Raw genomic sequence first — 25,629 nt, forward strand, 5'->3', positions numbered from 1 at the left:
CAGAGTGAAAAATTAATGGCTGTCAGTATACAAGCTCTGGAGGGAATGACGGTAACATCACAGCCAACAGACACACTTGCACTTGCACACACACTCATGTCTGAACAAGTATGTGCTCTCACTAACCCCACTCAACAACAAACACAACTCTATCCCACTAACCCGATGCAACCACAGGTCCCAGGCTATCCACCAACTTCTTATCCCCCACAATACCCTTACCCTCCCTATCCTTACCCATGTTCACCACCTTTACCCTCTGCTCAAACTTCACAACAACACATGCTTTCACCTGAATCACGGACATGTTTTAATTGTAAACAAACAGGACACTTAAGTAGAAACTGTACAGTAAAAAGAGTATGGACCCCACATCAGGGGAGACCTGGATAACCCCATAAGGGACATGCACAGAGGCCAGCAAATGTTCAGCAGGCACCAGCTCCAATTGTAGCCATAAATGCTTTATTGGAGAATGGTAGCCAACGCTAGGGGTAATCTACAGATAGTCAGGTTTACGGGAAGTACTAGGAAAGAACCAATCTTGATGTAGCTGGTACTGAATATCCTTTTCTTGTAGACACAGGGGCGACCAAGTTAGTGATGAAATCTCCCGTTACAGGTGACCAACGAGACAATACCAACAATGGGTGTGACAGGTAAAGTGGAACGTTATCCTTTAACAAAGTCCACAGAGGTCAGTATTGGGCCGTTGCATACCAGACATTCTTTTCTCCTGGCTGCCACGGCTCCTACTAACCTGCTGGGCAGAGACTTGTTATGTAAAATGGGATGTGTTATATATTGCACCCCTGATGGCGTATATTTAGATATCCCAGAGAGAATGGTATACGAGGTGCGGGATATGTTAGACACTCCTCAAAGGATAATGTATCACTCTACAATTTTAAAAGAAAATCCATCACAAGTAGATGAAATGTTGTCCCAAATTCCAGATTCCCTTTGGACTAAAGATGGAGAGGACACTGGATTAATGGCAAACATAAGCCCAGTAATGGTAAACTTAAAAAGCGGAAGGCAAGCTCCAAAAATTCCCCAGTACCCCCTAAAACAGGAAGTACAATTAGGGGTGTTTCCAATAATTGAGCGATTATTGCAACAGGGAATTTTATTCCGTACAGCTAGTGTAGCCAACAGTCCCATCTTTCCAGTAAAGAAGAGTGGTGGGAGGGGTTATAGACTGGTGCAAGACCTTAGAGGTGTTAATAAGGTAGTAGAGAGCCAATTTCCTGTAGTGCCAAATCCAGCTGTCATCCTGATGCAGATCCCACCAAATGCAACCCACTTCACTGTCATTGACCTCTGTTCTGCTTTATTCTCTGTGCCTCTCCACCCTGACTGTCAGTACCTATTCGCATTCACATATTGAGGTGTGCAATATACATGGACACGACTACCCCAAGGTTTCATAGACAGCCCCAGTATTTTCTCCCAGGCATTGCATGACTGTTTACAAGCTTTTCAACCTGCCAATGGATCAGTTCTAATTCAGTATGTGGACGATTTATTGCTATGTTCTGACTCGTTTATGTCATGTGTGAATGATACTAAACTTTTGTTACTTCATCTCTCGCATACAGGACACAAGGTGGCTAAGGACAAGTTACAGCCGTGCCAATCCAGAGTAAAATATCTGGGACACTGCCTGACCCAGGGGTTACGACATCTTACAAATGATAGAATCCAGGCCATACAAAACGTGACACTGCCGCAGAATCAACAGCAAATTCGTACCTTCTTGGGAATGTGTGGATATTGCCGAATGTGGATCCCAGGTTTTTCTATTTTGGCCTTGCCTTTACAGGAACTAGTCTCTTCCTCAAAGCCCGATCGTGTCATACACACAGAGGAATCAGAACAGGCTTTTCTTAATCTTAAGGATAGTCTGACAAAAGCTCCTGCATTGGGAATACCCGATTATGAAAAACCTTTTGATTTATATTGTACGGAAGCCGATGGTTGTGCTGCAGGTGTCCTTACACAAAAACATAGTGATGCCAGTAGGCCCGTAGCATACTACAGTGCCCAATTGGACACAGTAGCAAGATCACTCCCCACCTGTTTGAGAAGTGTAGCAGCTACCGCTTTATTGGTGAGTAAAAGTGAGGACGTAGTATTGGGCCATGATATGATTGTCTACACTCCCCATGCTGTATCTGCCCTGTTGAACTCAGCTCAAACCAGACACATCTCCTTGGCTAGGTTCACCAATTGGGAACTAGCTCTAATTGCTCCTGCAAATATTACTGTCAAACGTTGCAGTACGCTGAATCCAGCAACATACCTGCCATATGTACAACATGATGTACAAAGGGTGGAAGGAGGGGAGTTGCTGGCGGGAGGTGAGTTCGGCAGACATGATGATACTCACGATTGTATGTCATATCTGAATCAGACCTTTACTGCTAGACCTGACATACATGACACACCTTTAGAGAATGTGGATGTAACTTTTTACACAGATGGGAGTTGTCATAGACAAACAGACACAGGTGAATTATGTACAGGTTATGCTGTTGTAGATGATACAGACATCATGGAAGCTAAACCTCTCGGTCCTCCTCACTCAGCCCAGGTGGCAGAGTTAGTTGCACTGACTAGAGCATGTGAACTGACAGCAGGCAAATCTGCTAACATTTACACTGACTTGAGGTACGCGTTCGGGGTGGTGCACGATTTTGGGGCTCTATGGCGTCTGAGAAATTTTATGACAGCAGCAGGCACACCAGTTGCACATTCCCGACACATAAAACATCTTTTAGAAGCAATCCAACTGCCCAAAGCAGTGGCAGTAATTAAATGCAAAGCCCACACATTTGAGGATGACCCGGTGTCACTGGGCAACAACAGAGCTGATGAAGCTGCAAAATGGGCAGCAGGGTTAAAAATGTTTTCTCCAACTGAAACAATTATGTCATTCCAAACTATTGATATGCTGAAATTAATTGAGATGCAAAATTTGTGTTCAATTCAGGAAAAATCCATTTGGAAGTCCAAGGGATGTGGGCCAGAGTCCTCTGGGCTCTGGAGGGACGGACATGGTAAGCCAGTAGCCCCCAAGGCATATTACCCCAGCCTAGCTGAGGCAGCACACGGTCTAACTCATCTAGGTAAACAGGGTATGTGCAAGTTGGTGAGGGCATACTGGTGCGCACCAGGTTTTTCTTCACAAGCAGAGAAGATGGCAATGTCCTGTCTGACCTGCTTGAGAAAGAACATAGGGAAAGCGATCCCTACCGAACCGTCCCACATTCCACTGACTGATGGACCTTTCCAGGTGATGCAAATTGATTTCATCCAATTACCACCCTGCAGGAACCTTAAGTATTAGTGTGCACAGACGTATTTTCTAACTGGGTTGAGGCCTACCCAGCGGCCACTAATACTGCTGCGTTTACTGCCAAGAAAATAATCCAGGAATTTGTATGCAGGTACGGTATCTCTAAGATCATCGAGAGTGACAGGGGTACTCATTTCACAGGTGATGTGTTCCAAAACATGATGGCAGTGCTGATGGAGTGGAATCAGGAGGAGTGCAATGCCAATCAGGGGAGTGTCTTCCCAATCTTAGTACTGTTATTGTTAAAAGAGCTGTCATTCCGGATACTCGGGGAAGGTGTGGAGGTTTATCGTCTGAAGATTCCTGTATTTGTGAGGTTTGTGGGTCCCTAGTTGATGAGAACTGTATCCAACGGTGCCAACCTAAATATAACCCGTACTGGGGAGGGTATCCTTTAGAGGATTATCACAGCATGGTAGGCAAAGTGTTAAATCAAACTGATTGCTGGGTGTGTTCACATGTGCCACAAGGACAGCATAATGTAGGGTTGGTGCCATTTCCACTGAATATCACGGACATTTTAGAATTGCAAAAAGGGAAAACATTGGATTGAAAATTCCTCTCATCCAAACCACCTCATTTCAAACTCTTATCAATTCCAAGTAGATAGATCACTTTTGTGTCTAAACATAACCAACCCCAATAAACCCGGGAGTTGGGAAGTGACGGGGAATAATCAGACGATGACCTCACAAAGAGCTGATAATGAGTCTATAAACCATGATCTGCTGCGCTCCATTAAGTCTGGTGGGAAACATTTTAGGTATCGTTATACATTGAGTTCCACCAAAGAAATTATTGGTAAGGTGCCACATGGTTATTGTGCTAAAATAATACAGCCAGAGACTTGCATGAACCAGATGGAAGACCCAGAAATAGGATTGTTTGTAAGGGAAATGTGCTTAATGATAATGATGCATACCATTCCTTATGTTCTCCCTGATAATGTATATTTCATCTGTGGAAGAAAAGTGTATAAATGGCTCTCCCTGAGTTCCGAAGGTTTGTGTTACCTGGGAAGAGTAGTCCCAGAAGTTATGACCCTCACACATGTTGAAATGCTGGGAATACATAAAAACATAACGTCACCATATCTTCACACACAATATGAACACAGAGGCAAGAGAAATATGATACCTGGTGATATGCATAAAGCCGCTCAGTTAATTAGTGAGACAACCGACTTCCAAGTTTTAGTCGCACTGGATCCCACCAGGATCGCTCGGGGTACACTAAATTTTAGATATATCCAGGAACTTGCTAAATTAATAGATAATATCACCGAGATGTACGATGACACATTCAGGTACACAGGGAGAGAATTGCAAGCGTACAAGAAAGAACTGGTGCAACACAGGCTAGTGTTGAATTATTTAACTGCTGTTACTGGAGGGTATTGCGTAACGTTAGCCACCCAATTTGGAGTAAAATGTTGCACTTATGTCACCAATGATACCAGCGACCCCAAGGAGGTGATAGACCGGAAGATGGATGAGATGCTGCAGCTAAAGTGGGAATTCCATAAGAACCATAACGCATCAGTGGCTGAAGCAGGGTAAAAGATAGAAGGATGGGTGTCATGGCTGAACCCAGTGAAATGGTTCTCAGGTCTAGGGGAATGGGTCCAGGAAGTGATCGCCAACATAGGCATATTCTTGATCCTTATACTGATTGTCATCACAGTAATTGGCATATGCGTCCGATGTGTTCCAATTGTGTTGAAGTGTGGAAAATGTAAAAACAGAGTGAAACGAAGGAATGAAACTATGATGGTGGTCAGAAATGATAATATGTATACCGAGGTAGATACAGAACTGCATTACAACCCTGAGCTAGGAAGTACCATTATTTAATGTATTATAGTTAGACATGCATAGAATGTATTATTGAAATGCTATTTATAAGAACACCTCAGACAATGTGAAGGCTCAATTCCCGTTCAAGACTGCTGTTATAAGACTGGTGCATCCCCACACCTTTCACATGATCTTCCAAGATCTGCGGTGTGCGTATAATAGTAGTTTTATGTCCCCACTCAGAGACACATTATTGATGGAGTAAGAACCACCTTGTGCCATCCCATAATAACACTAAATAATATGTAAATATAAGCCTAAATTACATTTTAATAGCAGATTGTGATATCATGTTGTTCGCTATCAAAGGGTGGACTGTCGAAGCTGGATTGTTGGCTGAGACAAGATCAGTTTAAAATTGAATCGCAGCGACACCATCTTGCGACTGGCCGCAAGAGGCCATTTTGCGAAATGGCCGCCTAAGCGCCATTTTAGATAAACTCACATTTTAGTACATGTGGCGATAATACCATTAGCATCATGCGAATGCATCTGTGACCATCACCATAGGTTACGGAGATTCACTAAAAGCCTATTTCATTACTTTACGTATTATAAAGGATATATTCCAGAAATGGCTTTACAGTATTGCATTAGAGCAAGTGGCCAGGTGACAACTGGCTTGTGTAGATAAGCTTCCTGCATAGTGTTTGCCCATTACGGGTGGTCTGGCTAGAATACATTAGCAAGCTTCCTGCAATAACATGATTTCAGAGGATAGAGTGTCACCTTAGGTCTGTCTCTTGTAGCTGGGATATTTTGCATTTTCACACAAGAGACCGGGAGAATAAAGTTTCCTTTGAACACAGGAAATGTTGGGGCCTGCTGATAGAGGACATGTAGAACTATCTGGCCCAGCATGCTAAGATGTTAGAGTCAAGTGCACCCATCTTCATACACACATTAATACGTCTTTATATCAAACCCCGAATACTCACACATTACATATTCACACATAAGGTTTAATAAGCTTTAAAGTATATGATTTAAGTTGGTTCAATTAGTTTAAATGCTGAGAAATAAAGATATTTGATAACTAAGGTATTATACATGATAAGCAAGATGTGTTTGGTTTTGTTCTGATGCGTATGTTTTTTACAACATTCCGGTGTTATCGGTGGAGAGATCGCATCATGCAAACTCAAGTTATGGATCACAGAACCTACAAGCAACAAAATGTTTCATTTCATTAACAACTGTTAGGATGTTACAGAGGGCGTGATTAGAAAGATCCCCAGCTGTTAGAGGCAGGGAGAGTCTATTTGAACCAGCCTGTTAAATGTGCTGTAACATATGCTTCTCCTCTGGGAACCAATGATATCAGCAACAGACTCCCCTATTGTGCTTTTATTCTGGGGGGGTATAAATATGAGTGCACGAATGCTAGTCTTCATGCTGAATGCTGTATGACTGGGGGTCTCTTACTGATGCCTAATCTCCGCGTCCGGAAGCGCTGCGTATGTATACTGTACTTGGGTCTGTATTATTTCCTTTTATGCCTAAATTGTGTATAGATCAAATGCGTGTAACTGTCTGAACTTTTACCTGAATAACACTTGTGCTTTGGAACTACAGATTCCACGTCTAAGTCTTTATTTGCGGTCTGACAGCGTGCGCAAATTAGCGTTATTCTTAGAGGTTTATAGGAAGCCTGGGCTTGCGGAAGCGAGACCCTACCGCAGGGTCTCGTTGCAAGCCCGTTGGGCGCGATGGTCTTGACCATCGCGACCATCTTTTTGTCCGCTCGCATAAGCTGTGGGTGGTCACCCACAGCTATTTTGAATTTTATAAGTACAATTTATTTCACATAATTATTATTTGTATTAAGAGACACATTTCATTTTATACACAGTAGGATGATGGGACATTTTAGTCACTAGGACTTTCAACATTTACATTATATTTTTATAAAGATGATATACAAAATTATAAAACACATTATCAGGGGAATACCGGTTAATAAATATGTACATAGTAGTACTATGGGATATTATGAGGGATAAGTTCTAAGATATATCCATATTAATTATATATGACACCAGTTTAGCACTTATTTATTTTTTATCACAGTTATCACGGTTTTGATTTGAGAATATTTTATAAGCATATGTCATATGGTTCACACTATGGTTATAACAAATATCAATTACACTTAAGGGATATTAATACACTAATTTTTACTAATTTATGGTATACACAACAGTATGATGGGAGATTAAGAATCACTGGTATCACAAGAATTTTTTATGACATGATGCACGGTATTATGGTATATTTTAGGATCATCAGTTAGATATCGGAAAACTAATTCTTATATGACAGAGTTATGGAATATTATGAGAAATTACTATCAATAAAAATTAATGAATGCATCAACTCGTACAGTATAAGGGGGATAACACTTGGGAGTACAAATAATTGCTACAGTAAATTAATTACTAAATAAGAAACTATATATATATTTCTACAAGTAGGAATAGAGGAGATATATATAAAGAAAGAACAACAAGATATAAGTAGTAAAGAATGTCCATTTAATCTATATAGAACAGATAGGGTTAAAAGAAAAAGGATAATTAAATCTAATATGCCATGTTTACTAACAGGAATATGGTATATTTCCCCTATACATTTATATAAATAATTATGGTTAACGTATGATCAATTAATAAATATTTGCTATTTAATCCACTTATAAATATGCGAAGTGATACCAATATACTAAATAATATTTGGAAAGATATAAGATAAGGAATGGATTAAGCGCCGATTAAAAATATAATATATTTATTTTATTTCATTGCCATATATCATAGAATAATGAATACACTGATCGGGAAAGGCTTCCATAGAAACCAAGGGGGGACCAATGGGAAGAGAGAGTGACGGAGCGACTTTCAAATCAACCTATGAACAATCCTTAGGGGATATATAAACAGGACACGGGAGACATTCGGGTAGCACTGCTTTGATAAAGCCAATCCTCGGCGAAACGCGCGTCAGCACCTCATGCTGCCGCCGGTCTGATAGCACAATTGTATGCTTAAATATGTATAATATACCTTAATGATTGAAACTGGTAATCATGATACTGTCGATGTAGCCACGTGTATAAACGCTAGCGGCATACAAAGAGAGCCCGCATAGGAGAAATATAGCGCTTATACACGATAATATAGGCTAATGAAATGGCATGCTGTTTCCACAGGCAGACATGACTGATCACTTTGTATCAGATATAGATACAATTATTTTCTAAGGAAGTTGGGTCTTATAACTGATGTTGTGTTGAAAGGAATTTATACCCAGAACAACTATCCTATTGTAATAATATCTTTGTGATCACAGTCATACTATTCTAGAGAGTTTTGAAATGCTATGTAGTAAATCAACTCATGAGTGAACAAGAGATAATATATATAAAAAAACAGCTTTAGAACAACTACCATTATAAGCATTATTGAGTAGATACAATTGTATCCTGATATTAACAAACTCATTCCTCTGATAACCAATGAAAAATAAACTGCTACATTGTGAATCAAGTGAATACTCAGTGGATACTAATCTGTCCATTTAAAGATTTTATCAATAAACAACTATCGGTTTACTCAATACTGGGGATATTTCACATTGATCTCGACAGTATCAGGGAGTACATTCCCCATGATATCAAAATTGTACTGAGAGCAATATAGGATTACTATTTAAGAATTTAATAAACTTACAGTACATAAGATCCAGAAAAATTATAAATATTATATATATACATTAAACAGACCGGCGATAATGATATTTTAAATCACATCTTTTTGTTTCTTATATATCTATGTATAGATATTACACATTCTACTCTATTTATTTTAAATTATTTCGCCTTCCAATGATTTTGGACCTAATATTATCTTTTAATGAATCTAAATAAAAGTTATATTTTATTATGTAAACAGAGAAATTGATCTAAACCACAGTGATCCCTAAAGTGCACCAGACTATTATCCTTTCTTTCTCTTTGTTTTTGTTGTACTATTATAGGATTGTCAGGTAGCACCTTCATACCAATCTATTATCATTGTAAGACAAAATTTATGAAGAATTAGGGTATTAGATCATACCACTTTATCTCTGTATCAGTAAGAATTATAGATATATGTTGGTGCGAGATCCCATCTTTTTGTGGATTCTCTTGAACATTTGATGCAAGCTGGGGGGGATTACAATGGTTGTAAACACCATATTTATCAAATATATATTTTGTGCTGCCTCCAACTGCAATGCAAGAAGGGAAGGACCACATGCTAGATAGTATAAATTGATCCTCTGCATTCACCTATGACCATTTTAATGGGATTCTAAATAATGTCATTACAAAGGCCTTAGGCGAGCGCAGAGGCCCCATGTTTTCCTACGCTAGGAAATTGGCACAGTATTAGCTGTTGCAGGCCCCCATGGCAGGTAGGCCACCCTCGCTCCTATAGGCAGCACTTTGTCTTTCTACAACCTGCTACTGATGAGCAGGAATAGCCTCCCCTAACTACAGCAGATGTCGGGACTTCTTTAGATCGGGTGGATTGCAAGACACATGTAAGCAACACTTATTAGCATTATATTTATTAATGGCATCTTCACTCAAACAAGTTTATTTTGTGGGAGACAACAAAAAAAAAGTGTGTACTTCCCTTCCTTATGCCTGACTCCTCTGCAGGGAATTGTGGCTGACTCTCATTGTGGTCACTGTAGCGGAGCATGTGCATAGTGACTGAATACAAACCAAACTCTCCTGTAGCATCTTCCAGCTTTCTGTATGCCATTGGCTGCTGCTCATATAATATCCGGAGATGCCACAAGTGTTTCTCAATTTGGTTAGTCAAAAATGATCTTTGGCAACTTATAGGAACGTATTAAGTAGAGCTATCCATGAATGGTTTGGTGTGTGCACATATGTGAAATGTTTGCTCTCTCTAGTTCTTGGTATTTGCACTAGGGATGTGCAAGCTTGGATAGGTTTGAATTTTCCTACTTAATTTGTCTACAGGGCAGCATATGGCCTAATCAAACGACCTAATGATTTTGCCTCCTATCTCCTTGCCATTGGGATCTGCAACCTGCTATTGTACTTTGCTTTCTACATCATCATGAAGGTGAGACATTGGGAAGTATTTTATATAGTGCATAAATATTACGCAGCACTTTACAGAGAATATTCCCTGTCTGCCGCAGTGGAGTCTATAATACCTACCACGTCTACACAAGTACACATAAGGGTCCATTTGTTTGTCTGAGGCTAATTAACTTACCAGTATGTTTTTGAAGTGTAATAGAGAACTCGCACAAATACTGGGAGCACATACAAACTCCACACAGGTATGGCCTTGGTTTGCAATTGAACTCATGACATCAGTGCTGTGTGGTAGTATTACTAACCACTATGTCACCGTGCTGCCCTAGAAGTTTGATGATGCTTGAGTATTAGGTTCTCATTATACAGTTATCCAGAATTACAATGTCTGCCTTGTATCTTTCACTTTTCCCCTCACCACCATAGTTGCGCAGTGGAGAGCGCATACTTCTAGTTCCGCTTCTTTGCATCGCCTGCACATCTGTGGTTTGGGGATTTGCTCTGTTCTTCTTCTCCTTCCATGGGCTCAGCAAGAAGCAGGTAAGTGAAGATGTCCACTGTAGCTCCTTCCAGTGAAGTGTGTTTCTCAGGAAATGGCCGCCTATAATATAATCTATTTCTCAAAGATTGCTGACCTAGGTAATCCTTTGTAGTGATCAACATGGCCATCGCAGCTTTGCAGTTTAAATGGGGATTTGTGACTAACCCATGATATTGAGTGCAGAGTTTATCCTTGTGGTGCTCTGCTTTGTGTATGGGCTGTCTGATCTTGTACATTTTCTGACCATCTGTTCTGTGTCCAGAAAACTCCAGCTGAATCCCGAGAGCACAACAGAGACTGTATATTGCTTGGATTCTTCGATGACCATGATATTTGGCATTTTCTCTCCTCCATCGCAATGTTTGGATCTTTCTTTGTGAGTATGACTCTGCCTTACATGGTTACGTTATTCTTAATATGTCAGAATTTATGGACACTATTTTATTATATAATATTATATAATTAATACTACTTTACATTTTTCTGTCTGCAAAGGTTTGTTTATGCAGAAGCTCATTTCATAGGTGTCCTCACTTCCTGTAAGGCTGCCCACAGTCTGGACTACAATGTGTCCGGGGTGTTATTTACGACCTGTTTTGATTAGCAGTAAGGGTGAGCGGGTTCGGATTTCTGAAATCCGAACCCCCCCGAGCCCCCACGATCCGAAGCCGATCCGAGTCAGGCTCGACTTTTCAAGCCTGACTCGGATCTGAAATCGAGGCAAAACGTCATCATCCCGCCTTCCGGGTCTCGCGGGTTTTGGATTCTATATAAGGTACCCGCTTCGGCGCCATTTTCTCACTCGGCTGTGGACAATGAAGAGGGAGGGTGGGAGTTAGGGCTGGCTGGGCTGTGTAGTGTAGTGTAGTGCAGTGTAGTGTTGTGCTGTGCTGTGCTTCGCTGTGCTGCTGTTGTCCATAGGGGCTGTGTCCACTCCTCCAAAGTCCATAGGGGCTGGCTGTGTTGACCTGTGCTGCTGTTGTCCATAGGGGCTGTGTCCACTCCTCCAAAGTCCATAGGGGCTGGCTGTGTTGTGCTGTGTAGCTGTTGTCCATAGGGGCTGTGTCCACTCCTCCAAAGTCCATAGGGGCTGGCTGTGTTGTGCTGTGCTGCTGTTGTCCATAGGGGCTGTGTCCACTCCTCCAAAGTCCATAGGGGCTGGCTGGACTGTGTTGTGCAGTCAGTTGTCCATAGGGGCTGTGTCCACTCCAAAGTCCTGTGCAGTGTCCCAGTCCTAAAGGGGTGCTGTAGTGGTGTCCAGGGGGTGCTCTGTCCATCAGGGGTGCTCCCCCAAGTGCAAAAAAATATATATAAAGGGTGCTCTAACTCCCAAAGTGCACTCCAAATAATATATATTTTTTTCTGTGTTTGTGAATTGTGTGCGCAGTAGCCGCACCTGCATCAACAAAGTAGTGCCAAGCGTGCACCTGTGTCATAAGTAAAGGGCCGGCTGGCTTGACTGTTAAAGGGTGCTGTAACCCCCAAAGTGCACTCCAAACAAAATAAAAAATTATTTTCTGTGTTTGTGAATTGTGTGCACTGTGGCCTTACGGTTATCAACAAAGTAGCGCCAAGCGTGCGCCTGTCTCATACTTAAAGGGCCGGCTGGCTTGACCGTTAAAGGGTGCTGTAACCCCCAAAGTGCACTCCAAACAAAATTAAAAATAATTTTCTGTGTTTGTGAATTGTGTGCACTGTGGCTGCACGTGCATCAACAAAAGAGCAGCGCCAAGCGTGCGCCTGTGTCCCATAAGTAAAGGGCCAGCTGGCTTGTCCGTTAAAGGGTGCTGTAACCCCCAAAGTGCACTCCAAAAAAAATAAAAATATATATTTTTTTGTGTTTGTGAATTGTGTGCGCAGTAGCCGCACATGCATCAACAAAGTAGCGCCAAGCATGTGCCTGTGTCATAAGTAAAGGGCCGGCTGGCTTGACTGTTAAAGGGTGCTGTAACCCCCAAAGTGCACTCCAAACAAAATAAAAAATTATTTACTGTGTTTGTGAATTGTGTGCACTGTGGCCACATGGTTATCAACAAAGTAGCGCCAAGCGTGCGCCTGTGTCATACGTAAAGGGCTGGCTGGCTTGACCATTAAAGGGTGCTGTAACCCCCAAAGTGTACTCCAAACATAATAAAAAATTATTTTCTGTGTTTGTGAATTTTGTGCACTGTGGCTGCACGTGCATCAACAAAGGAGCAGTGCCAAGCGTGTGCCTGTGTCCCATAAGTAAAGGGCCAGCTGGCTTGTCCGTTAAAGGGTGCTGTAACCCCCAAAGTGCACTCCAAAAAAAATAAAAATATATATTTTTTTGTGTTTGTGAATTGTGTGCGCAGTAGCCGCACGTGCATCAACAAAGTAGCGCCAAGCATGCACCTGTGTCATAAGTAAAGGGATGGCTGTCTTGACCGTTAAAGGGTGCTGTAACCCCCAAAGTGCACTCCAAACAAAATAAAAAATTATTTTCTGTGTTTGTGAATTGTGTGCACTGTGGCCGCATGGTTATCAACAAAGTAGCGCCAAGCGTGCATCTGTCTGTTAAAGGGTGGTGTAACCTTAAAAGTGCGCTCCACAAAAAATAAAAAATTCTTTTTTTTTCTGTCTTTGTGAATTGTGTGCACTGTAGCTGCACGTGCATCAACAAAGGAGCAGCGCCAAGCGTGCGCCTGTGTCCCATAAGTAAAGAGCCGGCTGGCTCATTTCTTAAAGGGTGGTGTAACCCACAAAGTGCACTAGTCTCCAACAATAATGAAAAATAATTTTCTGTATTTGTGTGCGCCTTAGCCACACGTATATATCAATATAATATAAATGGAGTACCAAACTTTCTCCAATAAAAATAAAATAGGGAAAGATCAAGAACCACTTCCTCCTAGTGCTAAAGCTGCTGCCACTAGTCATGACATAGACGATAACATGCCATCAACGTCGTCTGCCAAGGCCGATGCCCAATGTCATAGTAGAGGGCATATACAATCCCAAATGACAAAGTTCAGGAAAATGACCTTAAAAAAAACATTTAAATCAACTGAGGAGAAACGTAAACTTGCCCATATGCCATTTATGACACGGAGTGGCAAGAAACGGCTAAGGTCTATCCCTATGTTCATGACTAGTGGTTCAGCTTCACATGACGATGGAAGCCCTCATCCCGCTAAAAAAAAATCAAACGAGTTAAGCTGGCAAAAGTACAGCGAAGAACTGTGAGTTCTAAGGAGATATCACAAATCCCCAAGGAGAGTCCAAGTGTGGTGGCGGTTGCGATGCCTGACCTTCCCAGCACTGGACGGGAAGAGGTGGCTCTTTCCACCATTTGCACGCCCTCTGCAAGTGCTGAAAGGAGCACCCACAGTCCACTTGCTGATATGCAAATTGAAGATGTCACTGTTGAAGTACAACAGGATGAGGATACTGGTGTAGCTGGCGCTGAGGAGGAAGTTGGCGAGGAGGATTCTGATGGTGATGTGGTTTGTTTAAATCAGGCTCCGGAGGAGACAGTTGTTGTCCGTGGGATGAAAAAGCCCATCACGGTCATGCCTGGGCAGAAGACCAAACATTCCACCTCTTTGATCTGGCAATATTTCTATCCAAATCCGGACAACAACTGTCTTGCCATATGTACCATATGTAAAGGTGAAATAAGTAGGAGTAGGGACGTTAACCACCTAGGAACATTCTCCCTTATACGTCACCTGCAGCGCGTTCATAAAAAGTCAAGTTCACTGTCAAGTTCAGAAACTTTGGCTAAGAACGTAAGCAGTCCAGGGACACCTAAATCCCTTTGTCCTGTTGTATCCAAGCACCTGCAAACCACACCGTTAACTCCCTCCTCGTCAATTTCCTCCTTAGTCAGGATCGGAAGTAGTCCTGCAGGCCATGTCACTGGCATGACTGACTCTCCTATCCGGGATTCCTCCGGAGGATCCTGCATTGCTACGCCTACTGCTGCCGCTGCTGCTGTTGCTGCTGGGAGTCATTCATCATCTCAGAGAGGAAGTAGGAACACCACTACTTTTACTAAACACTTGACCCTCCAACAGTCCTTAGCGAGGAGGATGAAGTACGACAGCAGTCATCCTGAAGCAAAACGTATAACTGAGGCCTTGACTGCTATGTTGGTGTTAGACGTGCATCCGGTATCCGCCATTAGTGCAGTGGGATTTAGACAATTGATGGAGGTAGTGTGTCCCCGGTTCCAAATCCCGTCTAGATTCCACTTCACTAGGCAGGCGATACCGAGACTGTACAGAAACGTCAGAAAAAGTGTCCTCAGTGTCCTGAAAAATGCGGTTGTACCCAATGTCCACTTGACCACGGACATGTGGACAAGTGGTACAGGGCAGACTAAGGACTATATGACTGTGACAGCCCACTGGGTAGATGTATCACATTACGCAGCAACAACAGCAGCGTCACCAGTAGCAGCATCTCAGAAATGCCAGCTCGTTCCAAGGCAGGCTACGCTGTGTATCACCGGTTTCAGTAAGAGGCACACCGCTGACAACCTCTTAGAGAAACTGAGGGAAATCATCGCCCAGTGGCTTACCCCACTTAGACTCTCCTGGGGATTTGTGATATCTGACAACGCCACCAATATTGTGCGGGCATTATATCTGGGCAAATTCCAGCATTTCCCATGTTTTGCTCACACAATAAACTTGGTGGTGCAGAATTTTCTGAAAAGCGACAGGGGCGCGCAGGAGACGCTTTGGGTGGCCCGAAAAATTTGTGGCCACTTTCGCCATTCAGCGACTGCGTGCCGACTGGAGCGCCAGCAAACACTCTTGAACCTGCCCCGCCATCACCTGAAGCAAGAGGTTGTGACGCGGTGGAACTCAACCCTCTATATGCTTCAGAAGATGGAGGAGCAGCAAAAGGCCATTCAAGCTTTTACATCCACCTATGACATAGGCAAAGGAGGGGGTATGCACCTGACTCAAGTGCAGCGGAGAATGATTTCCGTGTTGTGCAAGGTTCTCCAGCCCTTCGAACTTGAAACACGTGAAGTCAGTTCAGACACTGCCAGCTTGAGTCAGGTCATTCCCCTCATCAGGCTTTTGCAGAAGCAGCTGGAGAAAGTGAAGCAGGAGCTAAGACGGAGCGATTCCGCTCGGCATGTGGGACTTGTGGATGAAGCCCTTCATTCGCTTTGCCAGGATTCCAGGGTGGTCAATCTGTTGAAATCAGATCACTACATTTTGGCCACCGTGCTCGATCCTAGGCTTAAAGCCTATGTGGTGTCTCTCTTTCCGGCCGACACAAGCCTGCAGAGGTGCAAAGACCTGCTGGTGAAAACACTGTCAGCTGAAGCGGAACGTGACACGTCAACAGCTCCTTCTTCATTTTCTTCCGCAACTGGGGCTGCCAGGAAAAAACTTAGGTATCCTAAGCAACCCGCTGGCGGTGATGCAGGGCAGGCAGGACCAAGTTTGGACATCTGGTCCAGACTGAAGGACCTGGCAACAATTTCTGACATGTCTACTGTCACTGCATATGATACTGTCACCATTGACAGAATGGTGGAGGATTACATCGGTGACAGCATCCAAGTAGGCATGTCAGACAGTCCGTACCTGTACTGGCAGGAAAAAGAGGCAATTTGGAGGCCCCTGTACAAACTGGCTCTATTTTACCTGAGTTGCCCCCCCCTCCAGTGTGTACTCCGAAAGAGTGTTTAGTGCAGCCGGGAACCTTGTCAGCGAAAGGCGTAGGAGGTTGCTTCCACAAAATGTGGAGAAGATGATGTTCATAAAAATGAATTATCAACTCTTCCAGGGAGACCAGCCTCCAGAACGTACAGAGGGACCTGTGGTGGTGGATTCCAGCGGGACGAATTAATACTCTGTGAGGATGAGGATGTACACGACACTGAAGAGGATGAGGAATCGATGGATGAGGAGGATGAGGACCACATCTTGCCTCCGTAGAGCCAGTTTGTGCAGGGACAGATTAATTGCCAGCTTGTTTTGTGGGGGCCCAAACAAATCAATCATTTCAGCCACAGTCGTGTGGCAGACCCTGGCGCTGAAATGATTGGTTTGTTAAAGTGTGCATGTCCTGTTTATACAACATAAGGGTGGGTGGGAGGGCCCAAGAACAATTCCATCTTGCACCTCTTTTTTTTCTTTGCATTATGTACTGTTTGGGGTCTAGTTTTTCAAACTGCCATCCTGTCTGCCACTGCAGTGTCACTCCTAGATGGGCCACGTGTTTGTGCCGCCCACTCGTGTCGCTTAGCATAGTCATCCAGCTACCTCAGTGCAACCTTTCGGACATAAAAACACTATTGTGAGGTGTTCAGAATAGACTGGAAATAAGTGGAAATTAAGGTTATTGAGGTTAATAATAGCATAGGAGCAGAAAAACCCCACACATTCTGTGATTTTAGCTGTTTTTATGCTTTGTTTTAAAAAAATACAGATCCAAAACACAAAACCCAGAACCCAAAACACGGAAGGGTGGTTTTGGCAAAACCAATCCAGATCCAAAACACAAAGAAAGATCCAGATCCAAAACCAAAACACAAAACACGAAAAGTGGCCGGTGCACACCCCTAATTAGCAGCTTCATCTTATACAGCTACACATTTATTTGAGATGGAAGAATTAAATGTTTGATTTAAAATGGTTTGTCCTTGTAATAAATCACCTACAGGTACACATACGAGGTATGTCTATAAAATGACAAGATTATGATTCCAGCTAGTAAACAAAGCAGTCAGAACTGGTTCTAACTGCATACGTAGTAACCTTGAACTTGTCTGAACCTGCATGACAAGCAGCAACACTCTATAACGTTCAGTTAATTGTGAGTCGCCATTTAATTTGGTTGTGTTTTCTGTAGAGTGCCGAAAAAATGCTAAGTTTAATAGTTGAACAACGTGTCAATTTGAAATTTTTAGTAAAATTGCACAAAACACCAACAGATTGTTTTCAAATGCTTACTACGGCCTATGGGAATGACTGCCTGTCTTGTGCGTGTGTGTTTGAGTGGCACAAAAAATTCAGCAGGGGACATGAGAATGGCGAAGATGATGAACACCCTGGACGACCTTGCACTTCAAGAACCAAAGAAAATGTAGAAAAAAGCAGTCAGATTGTTTGAAAAGACCGCCGACTCAGTGTTCGAATGATAGCTGAATCTGAGAACACTGACAAAGACACCGCATGGAAAATTTTCCCTTCGATATCAAGGGTGTAATTTTGCAAGAATGGGTTCCAGAAGGCACAATAGTTACCCAGCATTATTATAAGGAAGTTTTGAAAAAGCTGAGAGAGAGTCAGAAAGAAACGGCCGCATCTGTGGAAAAATGGCACTTTCTGTGATGCAGTTTATGACCGACAATCACACTACTACACTTGAACATCCTCCATATTCGCCCGATTTAGCACCTTGTGACTTTTATCTTTTCCCAAAAGTTAAATCAGTGCTTAAAGGGACACATTTTGAATCAGTTGATGCTGTAAACGGCAGATATGTTGAAACAAGTAACAGAAATTGATTTGCTCCATGCCTTCCACCAGTGGAAAACAAGACTACAACGATGTACTAGTGCAAATGGGGAGTATATTGAAGGGGACAAACATTACATTTGTAATACCAATAAATAAAGATTTAATTTAATCAGTCTCGTTATTTAATAGACATACCTCGTATATGTTCATATCGCTACTGTAGCTCATTCTTGAAAACACTGAATATGTTGGTGCTTAGGTACCAGCTGATATTAAAGGTCTTAACTTGAGGTAACCTATAGAAGTAGCACTTTGGACATGGATTGTCACAATATGACTGATCGATGCGATCTATAAGACATGGAAAAAATCTGTGGAATGGAGGTGGGGACTTTGGGGCAATTAGTAAAACATGTGAAACTAGTCTCCCTTATCCTACAAGGTTTATACCTAGAAACTGTAGAATCCATTGCATAATAAGATAAAGTATGAGAGACTGTCTACCAGCAATGGAAGTGGCAGATTTGTAGGGTACAGGGAAGAGCTTATATGAAAACTGTGGAATAGGGTCTATACCTTTTTAATACATGTTGCCTGTTATATGTGATATGGACATTTCTAAAATACTTCTGTGAGGATCAGATCTCACCTAAGACTGTTGTGACACCTATGACAAAAACAACCATCTGGTTTGTCTAAAAATGATTAAAATCTCACTTTCTGTTCACACCATTATATTACCTTTACCACCACCATTAAGATTTGAATCAGCTGCTCGTCCTACTTCACCATATACAGTACTTCCAAAATTTATTTAAATCAGAGATAATGTTACACAAGCACTTTCCTCATTTGGTACTATATAATGTTAAACATATCAAACAAGAATTAGGCACATGCGCTATAAGAACACAGACTCAGGACTTACTACATTTTATCATTTAACACAGAAAAATAGCCACAATGCTTAAGTAGAAAAACAGTGATGGCAAAAAGAAATACAAGAATATACATTGTACAAGATTCTTTAAATAAACTATTAAGGATAAAATACAAAAAAAACTATCACACACAAAAGGACTTGTTTCTGCTAGCAGGGGTTTCAGTGAAGTAAAAATCAAATCCCAATATTCCATTTACCCCCATAGGATATGACAAAGTCCTGTGAATCTGACATGGCATTTTATCGGGCTTCACCCCCTTTTCTTGTATTTACTGGTCAGTGTAATTGCAAATTAGCCATGACTGCCTTTTCTTAGGAAACTGAGTGTTTAATACCTGAATGCTTAAAAAGACATACTTCTTCCCCCATTTTTGATACAACCATATGAGACTCTTTTTGCACAATATGCCATATAATTTTCTGTAACAGAAGTCCAAATATGCGTATGTAATAATAATAATATTTTATCAATATTTATAATGACTGTCAGGAATGGTAGAGTGGACCGTCACTAAACTTAGAGGCTTTGACATTTTTCAGATACCTGTATTCACAGGAAAGAGCTCCCCTTAGCTATTTAGAAGGTTCTAGGTTTTTAGGACAAACCATCATTTTTCCAGTATCTATCCTTCTGATTAAGCTGGCAGTCAGAGTGGAGTATGCATGAATCTCTCTGCCGCCTCCTGAAATGCCATCCTCTCGTCCTGCAGCACTGATCACCCTTCCTCTTGGTTTATTTACAGTTCACTCTGAAGTTATCATACCTTATTCATTAAACATGAACGATGGTGTAATGCTGCACAATATCGTGATCAGCAACCCAGTTATGTATTGTTTCCTCTTATACTTTTGACAGATTTTTCCGCTCTCTACAGGTTCTGCTGTGTCTGGATGATGATCTGGATGATGTAAAGAGAGACCAGATTCATGCATTTTAAACTACACTTTGAAGGACACTGGAAACAGTGCAGGACGCTAGCTCTGAACGGCCACAGATAGGGTACTGGAGTCATGACTGTCTCCACAGTTGTGACAAAACTAGAATGAGTCTCTAGTATCCGTCCAGTCATTCGTACTGTACTTACAGATGGTTTCTCATTGACAAAACAAGGAGACCTGTAACTCAGAATAAAAGATGTGCCGCCATTTTGTGCTACATTTATAACTAAAGAAACATGAAGGCCTTTTTTGTATGGACACTATTCTCCCTCATTGACCACAAGGTGCCAGTGTTGCGCTTTTGGTTGCCAAACTGAGCTTATTGTGGGCCCAGCATCTCAGCCATTATATGGCTTTTCTACTTCAGGGTCCATAGGGCGTCCACAGGGTTGACCTTGAGGTATAGGTAGGGAACCAAATCCGGGCCCCACGCATTTAAAGCTTTCAACTCCCAGGATGCACAGGGTCTACTCTCCCTTTAACCCCGCCCCCAAGCCAGAGGCTTCTCAGTTTAAGTTGGTGCCCGTTATCGCAGGGGGGCTGATTAGCAGCCCCTAAGCTTACTTTTATTTTATGAGTTTTCATTTTATTTTATTTTTAGAACTCGTCAGAGCGGCAGCGTTGGACTGCCCACTGGACGTCCAAGCTGCCGCTCCTCCACCCCGCTGGCGCCATGACGCCAGTACAGATCTGGAGATCGCGGTGGGACCCCAGAGTCTGTGCTAGCCGGACTCTGCGTGCGCCCAGGACTGCTGCGGGATCGCCGGGGAACAGGTAAGATCGTGGGTCATCGCTTGCGGTGACCCGCGGGTATATGCAGTCTATGCCTCTGGTCTCTGGGGACAGACCGGAGGTGCTGGCAGTGGTGACGGTCCCCCCCCATACCCCGCGTATATACACTAGACCACCAGGGACTTATAGTTCGGCAGTGTGAATCCGGCGTCACGGTGGTTAATAGCCGGCCAGGGGATGCAGCCTTCCCTGTTACAGCGGCTCCTCCCCTCAGCTCAGCGCGCCTTTCCAGCGCAAGGTCTGGTGTTCCTGAGCTGCTTCCTCGGTGGGCCACACTTCCTCTGAGGTCTCCAGGTGGCCATTTTATCTATGGTGCAGCAGCAATCTGCCCTTATACAGGTGTAGTTAAGGTGGTTCTGAGATCTCACATATATACTTGTCAATATTTGTGAGGTTGGTCACATACTGTTGCGTGTTGCACGTTGCCATATTTTAGATGGAACTGTGTGTTGCATACGCTGATAATGAGTCCCTGCAGCTAATCCTAGCACCAGTCAGGACCAGTATAGCGCTGCTTAATATTTCCACAATGATTGTTAGACAGATATAATCTGACCAGGAAATAGAGCACGTTACTGCACCCATTTTTTGCTATCCTGCAAGTCATGTGCTGCAGGTGTGAGTACGGAGGATTTGACCCAGGAAGGGTTTTGTTCATGGTGTCACAATGGCCACCCTGGTGGATGTCGTTTCTAGGAAACCTAAGAAGGCGTAATAAACGCCCTGCGGTGTCTGTTTAGTCTACACTGCTGTCTAACACAGATCGTCAGCCTAGGGAGAAATGGATAATATCCTTGCTTTGGTGTGGGCGGTCAAGTCCATCCTGGTTATAGAGGATGTCGTACCTGCACCTAAATCACAAAGTGTCTTCGGCTGTTTTCACCCTCTCAGACCAGCGGGTGGATCACATGGCGGAGATCTGGCAATCGCCAGATAAGAGGTATCACAAAAGCGTTTGGCCTCATGTTACCCTTTCCCTGAGGGTCATTGCAAGTAATAGGAATCACCTCCTGCGGTGGGTTCTTATGTTACTCATTTGATTAAGAGCGCTATTACGCCTCCCATCCCTGCCCTGATGGATTCTACGAATAAGTAGGTGATAGCTTTGCCTGAAATCAATATACTCGCTTTCAGGAATTGTTGCCCGTCCAACCATGGCTATCGCATGGATGGCTAATGCTATTGAGAGCTGGGCAGATACATTTGTGGACCTTTTTCCCTCAAAAGTTTCTGGGGATCAGATGTCTTTTGCTGCACACATTCTAGTTGATTTTTCCTATGTGGGAGTAACAACATTGGATGCTAGTCTCCCAACCTCCAGGGTTTCGGCCGCGACTGTATCTGCCCGCCATACCCTATGGCTGTTCTCCTGGAAGGCAGAGATGGACTCCAAGATAGGCCTTAAAATGGATTACCCTATAATGGGGAGATCTTGTTTGGCCCTGACCTTGACAAGATTGTAGCAACGTTGGCAGTATCACACATTTCCTTCTTCAGCTACTTCCACTACAAGGCTTCGGACTCCATATGTTAAGTCCTTTTTGTACTCAGGGAAATCCTAAAGGCCAGTCCTTTCCTAGCCTGTCGGCCTCCACGAGGGCCGCCATACCCGGAACCAAGTAGACCTGGAACTCCGGACTCCCTGCTTCTAAACCTGAGGATAAACCTTCAGCCTGACAGGACAGGCCTTCATCTGGGGGATCCCAGAGTGAGATTCCGACTTTCTCAGTTCACCAAGTGCTGGTGTCAAGTCACCACGTTTGTTTGGGTAAGAGTTGAAGTCTCTCACGGGTACGCCCTCTCATTGCTCAGACAGCCTCCCCACATGTTTTGCTGTGCAGGCCCTTCTTCAGACCCGAACAAGGCCTTACAAATCCAGAAAGCTATACAGTCCTTGCGGTAAGCAGGGATGATTATGCCACCCTCACTATCTCAGCGAGGGACTGGTTATTCTTTCTTTCTGGTTCAGAGGCCGAATGGTCCTCATTGGCCTATCCTCTATCTCAAATCCATGAACCAATTCCTAAAGGTGCCTAGGTTCAGGAGGGACCCCTACGTTCCATCATCCGAGCTATGGAACCTGGGGACTTTATAGTATTGCTGGATATTCAGGACGCGTACCTACAGGTACCTATAGAGCCTCTCATCAGCGATCTCAGGTTTGCTGTGCCACAGCGACACTTCCAATTTTCAGGTTCTACCCTTTGGACTGTCCACAGCCCCACCGGGGTTTACCAGATTTATGGCTTTTATGACAGCCCACCTTAGCTCTTAGCAGGATCACCAAGGTACTTCAAAGCCATTTCCAGATAACCATTGCTTTCCTTCACAAGCACGAATGGTCAATCAACTGGGAAAAAGTCCTCCCTGAATCCCTCACAGGGTTTGATTTATCTAGGAGCCCTGCTGGATTCTCAGAATCAAAGAATCCTTCTGATGTCAGACAAGATCTCCACTCTTCAACTATGAGTGCGCTTATGTCTCCACAGTCGACGAGTGTCATTCCACTCAGTAACGCGGGTTCTGGAATCCAGGGTGTCTACCTTCGGAAGGGTGAAATATGCTCAGTTCCATTCCAGGCCTTTGCAAAAAAAACTGATCCTCCCCAGATGGAACGGGTTCAGACGATGATGCTCTCTCCGGAGGTGCATCTGTCTCTATCTGGGTGGCACTAGGCAATTCCAGCTCCTATCATTAGTATTTTTAACTTTTTCTGATAGATCGGTCCTGGTTCATTTACCCTATCCTATTGAATATAACAGCGCTGGTCGATATGGTACTTAATGGGTTAAGATTTACCCTCTGAAGATACCTTTAACTTACTCTGATTGGCCGCTTAATATGCCTGTGACCAATCATGTTGCTCCATACATGTGTCCAATTAGGACACCTCACACACTACTCACATTACCCGGACAGGGATGTTTACTGCGCGTAAGCCGGCTTTTGCTGGGATCTGCCACAGAATGTGGTATACATAATTCTTATGGTATCATACCTGTAGCTATAATCCTCAGGTGTTTAGGATTTCTAGAAGTTCTGGTATTCCTTCCAGTTGGCTTGGGTCTTGCCCTCCGCCTGGCCTCCCTGATAGTGTGGGTCTCTGCACTGTCAGTATGGTTAGGATGTGGAATTGCTCCTCTCCCGAGTATCCAGTCCCTCCTTCAGGGTGTTTTCTGGATTCTGCCTCCCTTTATCACTCATAGGGGCTCCTTGGGATTTGGTGGTGGTTCTTCGTGCCCTTCTGGGGCCTCCATTTGACCCACTAGTTTTGATAGCCCTTACGTGGTCTATAGCTTATACTCTCTTTCTTATGGCATTTGCATCTGCCAGGAGAGTGTCGGAATTGGGAGCGTTGTCATGTGGCTCCCTCTTCTGGATATTTCACCAAGACAGGGTTGTGAGTTGCCCTCGCCCTGTGTTTCTTCCTAAAGTGGTTTTTAAGTTCCATATTATTCAGGAACCTATGGTACTAACATTTCAGTCACCAGTCCTCTCTGCTGCTGTGGCCTCACTGACTGTGGTCCGGCCTCTCAGGATTTACGTGGTCCGTTCCAGTACCTTCCGGAAATCAGACTCCTTATTTGTGCGCTATGGATTTCACAGGAAAGGATGGCCGGCCAATAAACAAACATTGGCTAGATGGCTTCGTATAACTATCTCAGGGGCTTCAACATAGGAAGGCCTTTCTGTTTCGGTTTCTGTTGATGCTTATTCTACTTGGGCTGTGGGACCATCGTGGGTGGCTCACTGTGGCGCCTCGGCTATTCAGCCTTGCAAGGTGGCCACGTGGTCTTCTGTCGAGACCTTTCTAAGGTTCTATGCATTGGATTCCTTTGCCTCTCAGGATGCTTCCTTTGGCCGACGGATTCTCCTCTCTGCACAGGAGCGCCCCTACTCTTACAAGGACTGCTTTGGGACATCACCAAGGTCAACCCTGTGGACCCGCTATGGACCCTGAAGAAGAAAATGAGAGATATGGTAAGAAATTACCCTTGTTATCTCTCTTTCTTCGAAGTCTATAGGGTCCACAGGGCACCCGCCCTGATGCACCTGGCTTCATATGGGCTGTGTTACTGGTCACCGGTTTCCCTTCTCCTTCTCTGTGAGTATGGTTCTTGTGTGTTCCAGTCTTCTCTCTCTTTCCTCCTCCGACCTTTGGCTACTTACATACAAACTGAGGTGCCTCTGGCGTGGGGGTGGGGTTATAGGGAGAGTGGACCCAGTGCATCCTGGGAACTGAAAGCTTTAACTGTGTGGTGCCCGGATTTGGTTCCCAACCTATACCCCAAGGTCAACCCTGTGGACCCTATGGACTTCAAAGAAAGAGAGATAACAACGGTAAGTTCTTACCATATCTCTCATTTTAGAAAAGAAAATGAAGTAGTTAGCAAGCTGTGTCATGTGATCAGCTGGAAACAGAGCTGAGTGTAATACTCAGTGACATGGGGACATTGCCACTGACTTGTGTCTCGTCAGTGGAAGAATCTCAATGTCCTCATGCTGCCGTGCAACAGCATCCTGCGATATTGTTTGAATCTGCTGGAGAAGTTATAAACTGTGGGATATCTTTTCTTCTTAAAGGAAACAGCACTTTTCTGGATTTTAATTTTTTTTTAACGGGGTA

At 43.5% G+C, this 25,629-nt stretch overlaps 1 protein-coding gene across 1 annotated transcript in view; it reads left to right on the forward strand.

Annotated features, from left to right (window-relative positions):
- Window positions 1–20,562, forward strand: part of LOC148431111 (SID1 transmembrane family member 2-like) — a 37,582-nt gene extending 17,020 nt beyond the window's left edge. Inside the window, exons 9-14 of the mRNA XM_088466330.1 lie at window positions 1,602–1,768; window positions 9,958–10,079; window positions 10,253–10,358; window positions 10,763–10,876; window positions 11,140–11,253; window positions 20,147–20,562. Of these exons, the coding sequence (XP_088322456.1) occupies window positions 1,602–1,768; window positions 9,958–10,079; window positions 10,253–10,358; window positions 10,763–10,876; window positions 11,140–11,253; window positions 20,147–20,209 (686 nt within the window). The 3' untranslated portion in view covers window positions 20,210–20,562. The remainder of the gene's footprint in view (window positions 1–1,601; window positions 1,769–9,957; window positions 10,080–10,252; window positions 10,359–10,762; window positions 10,877–11,139; window positions 11,254–20,146) is intronic.
- Window positions 20,563–25,629: the final 5,067 nt, after the last annotated feature.

This window comes from Taudactylus pleione, unplaced genomic scaffold, assembly GCF_031769625.1.
Source record: "Taudactylus pleione unplaced genomic scaffold, aTauple2 ptg002847l, whole genome shotgun sequence".
Classification (NCBI taxonomy): Eukaryota; Metazoa; Chordata; class Amphibia; order Anura; family Myobatrachidae; genus Taudactylus; species Taudactylus pleione.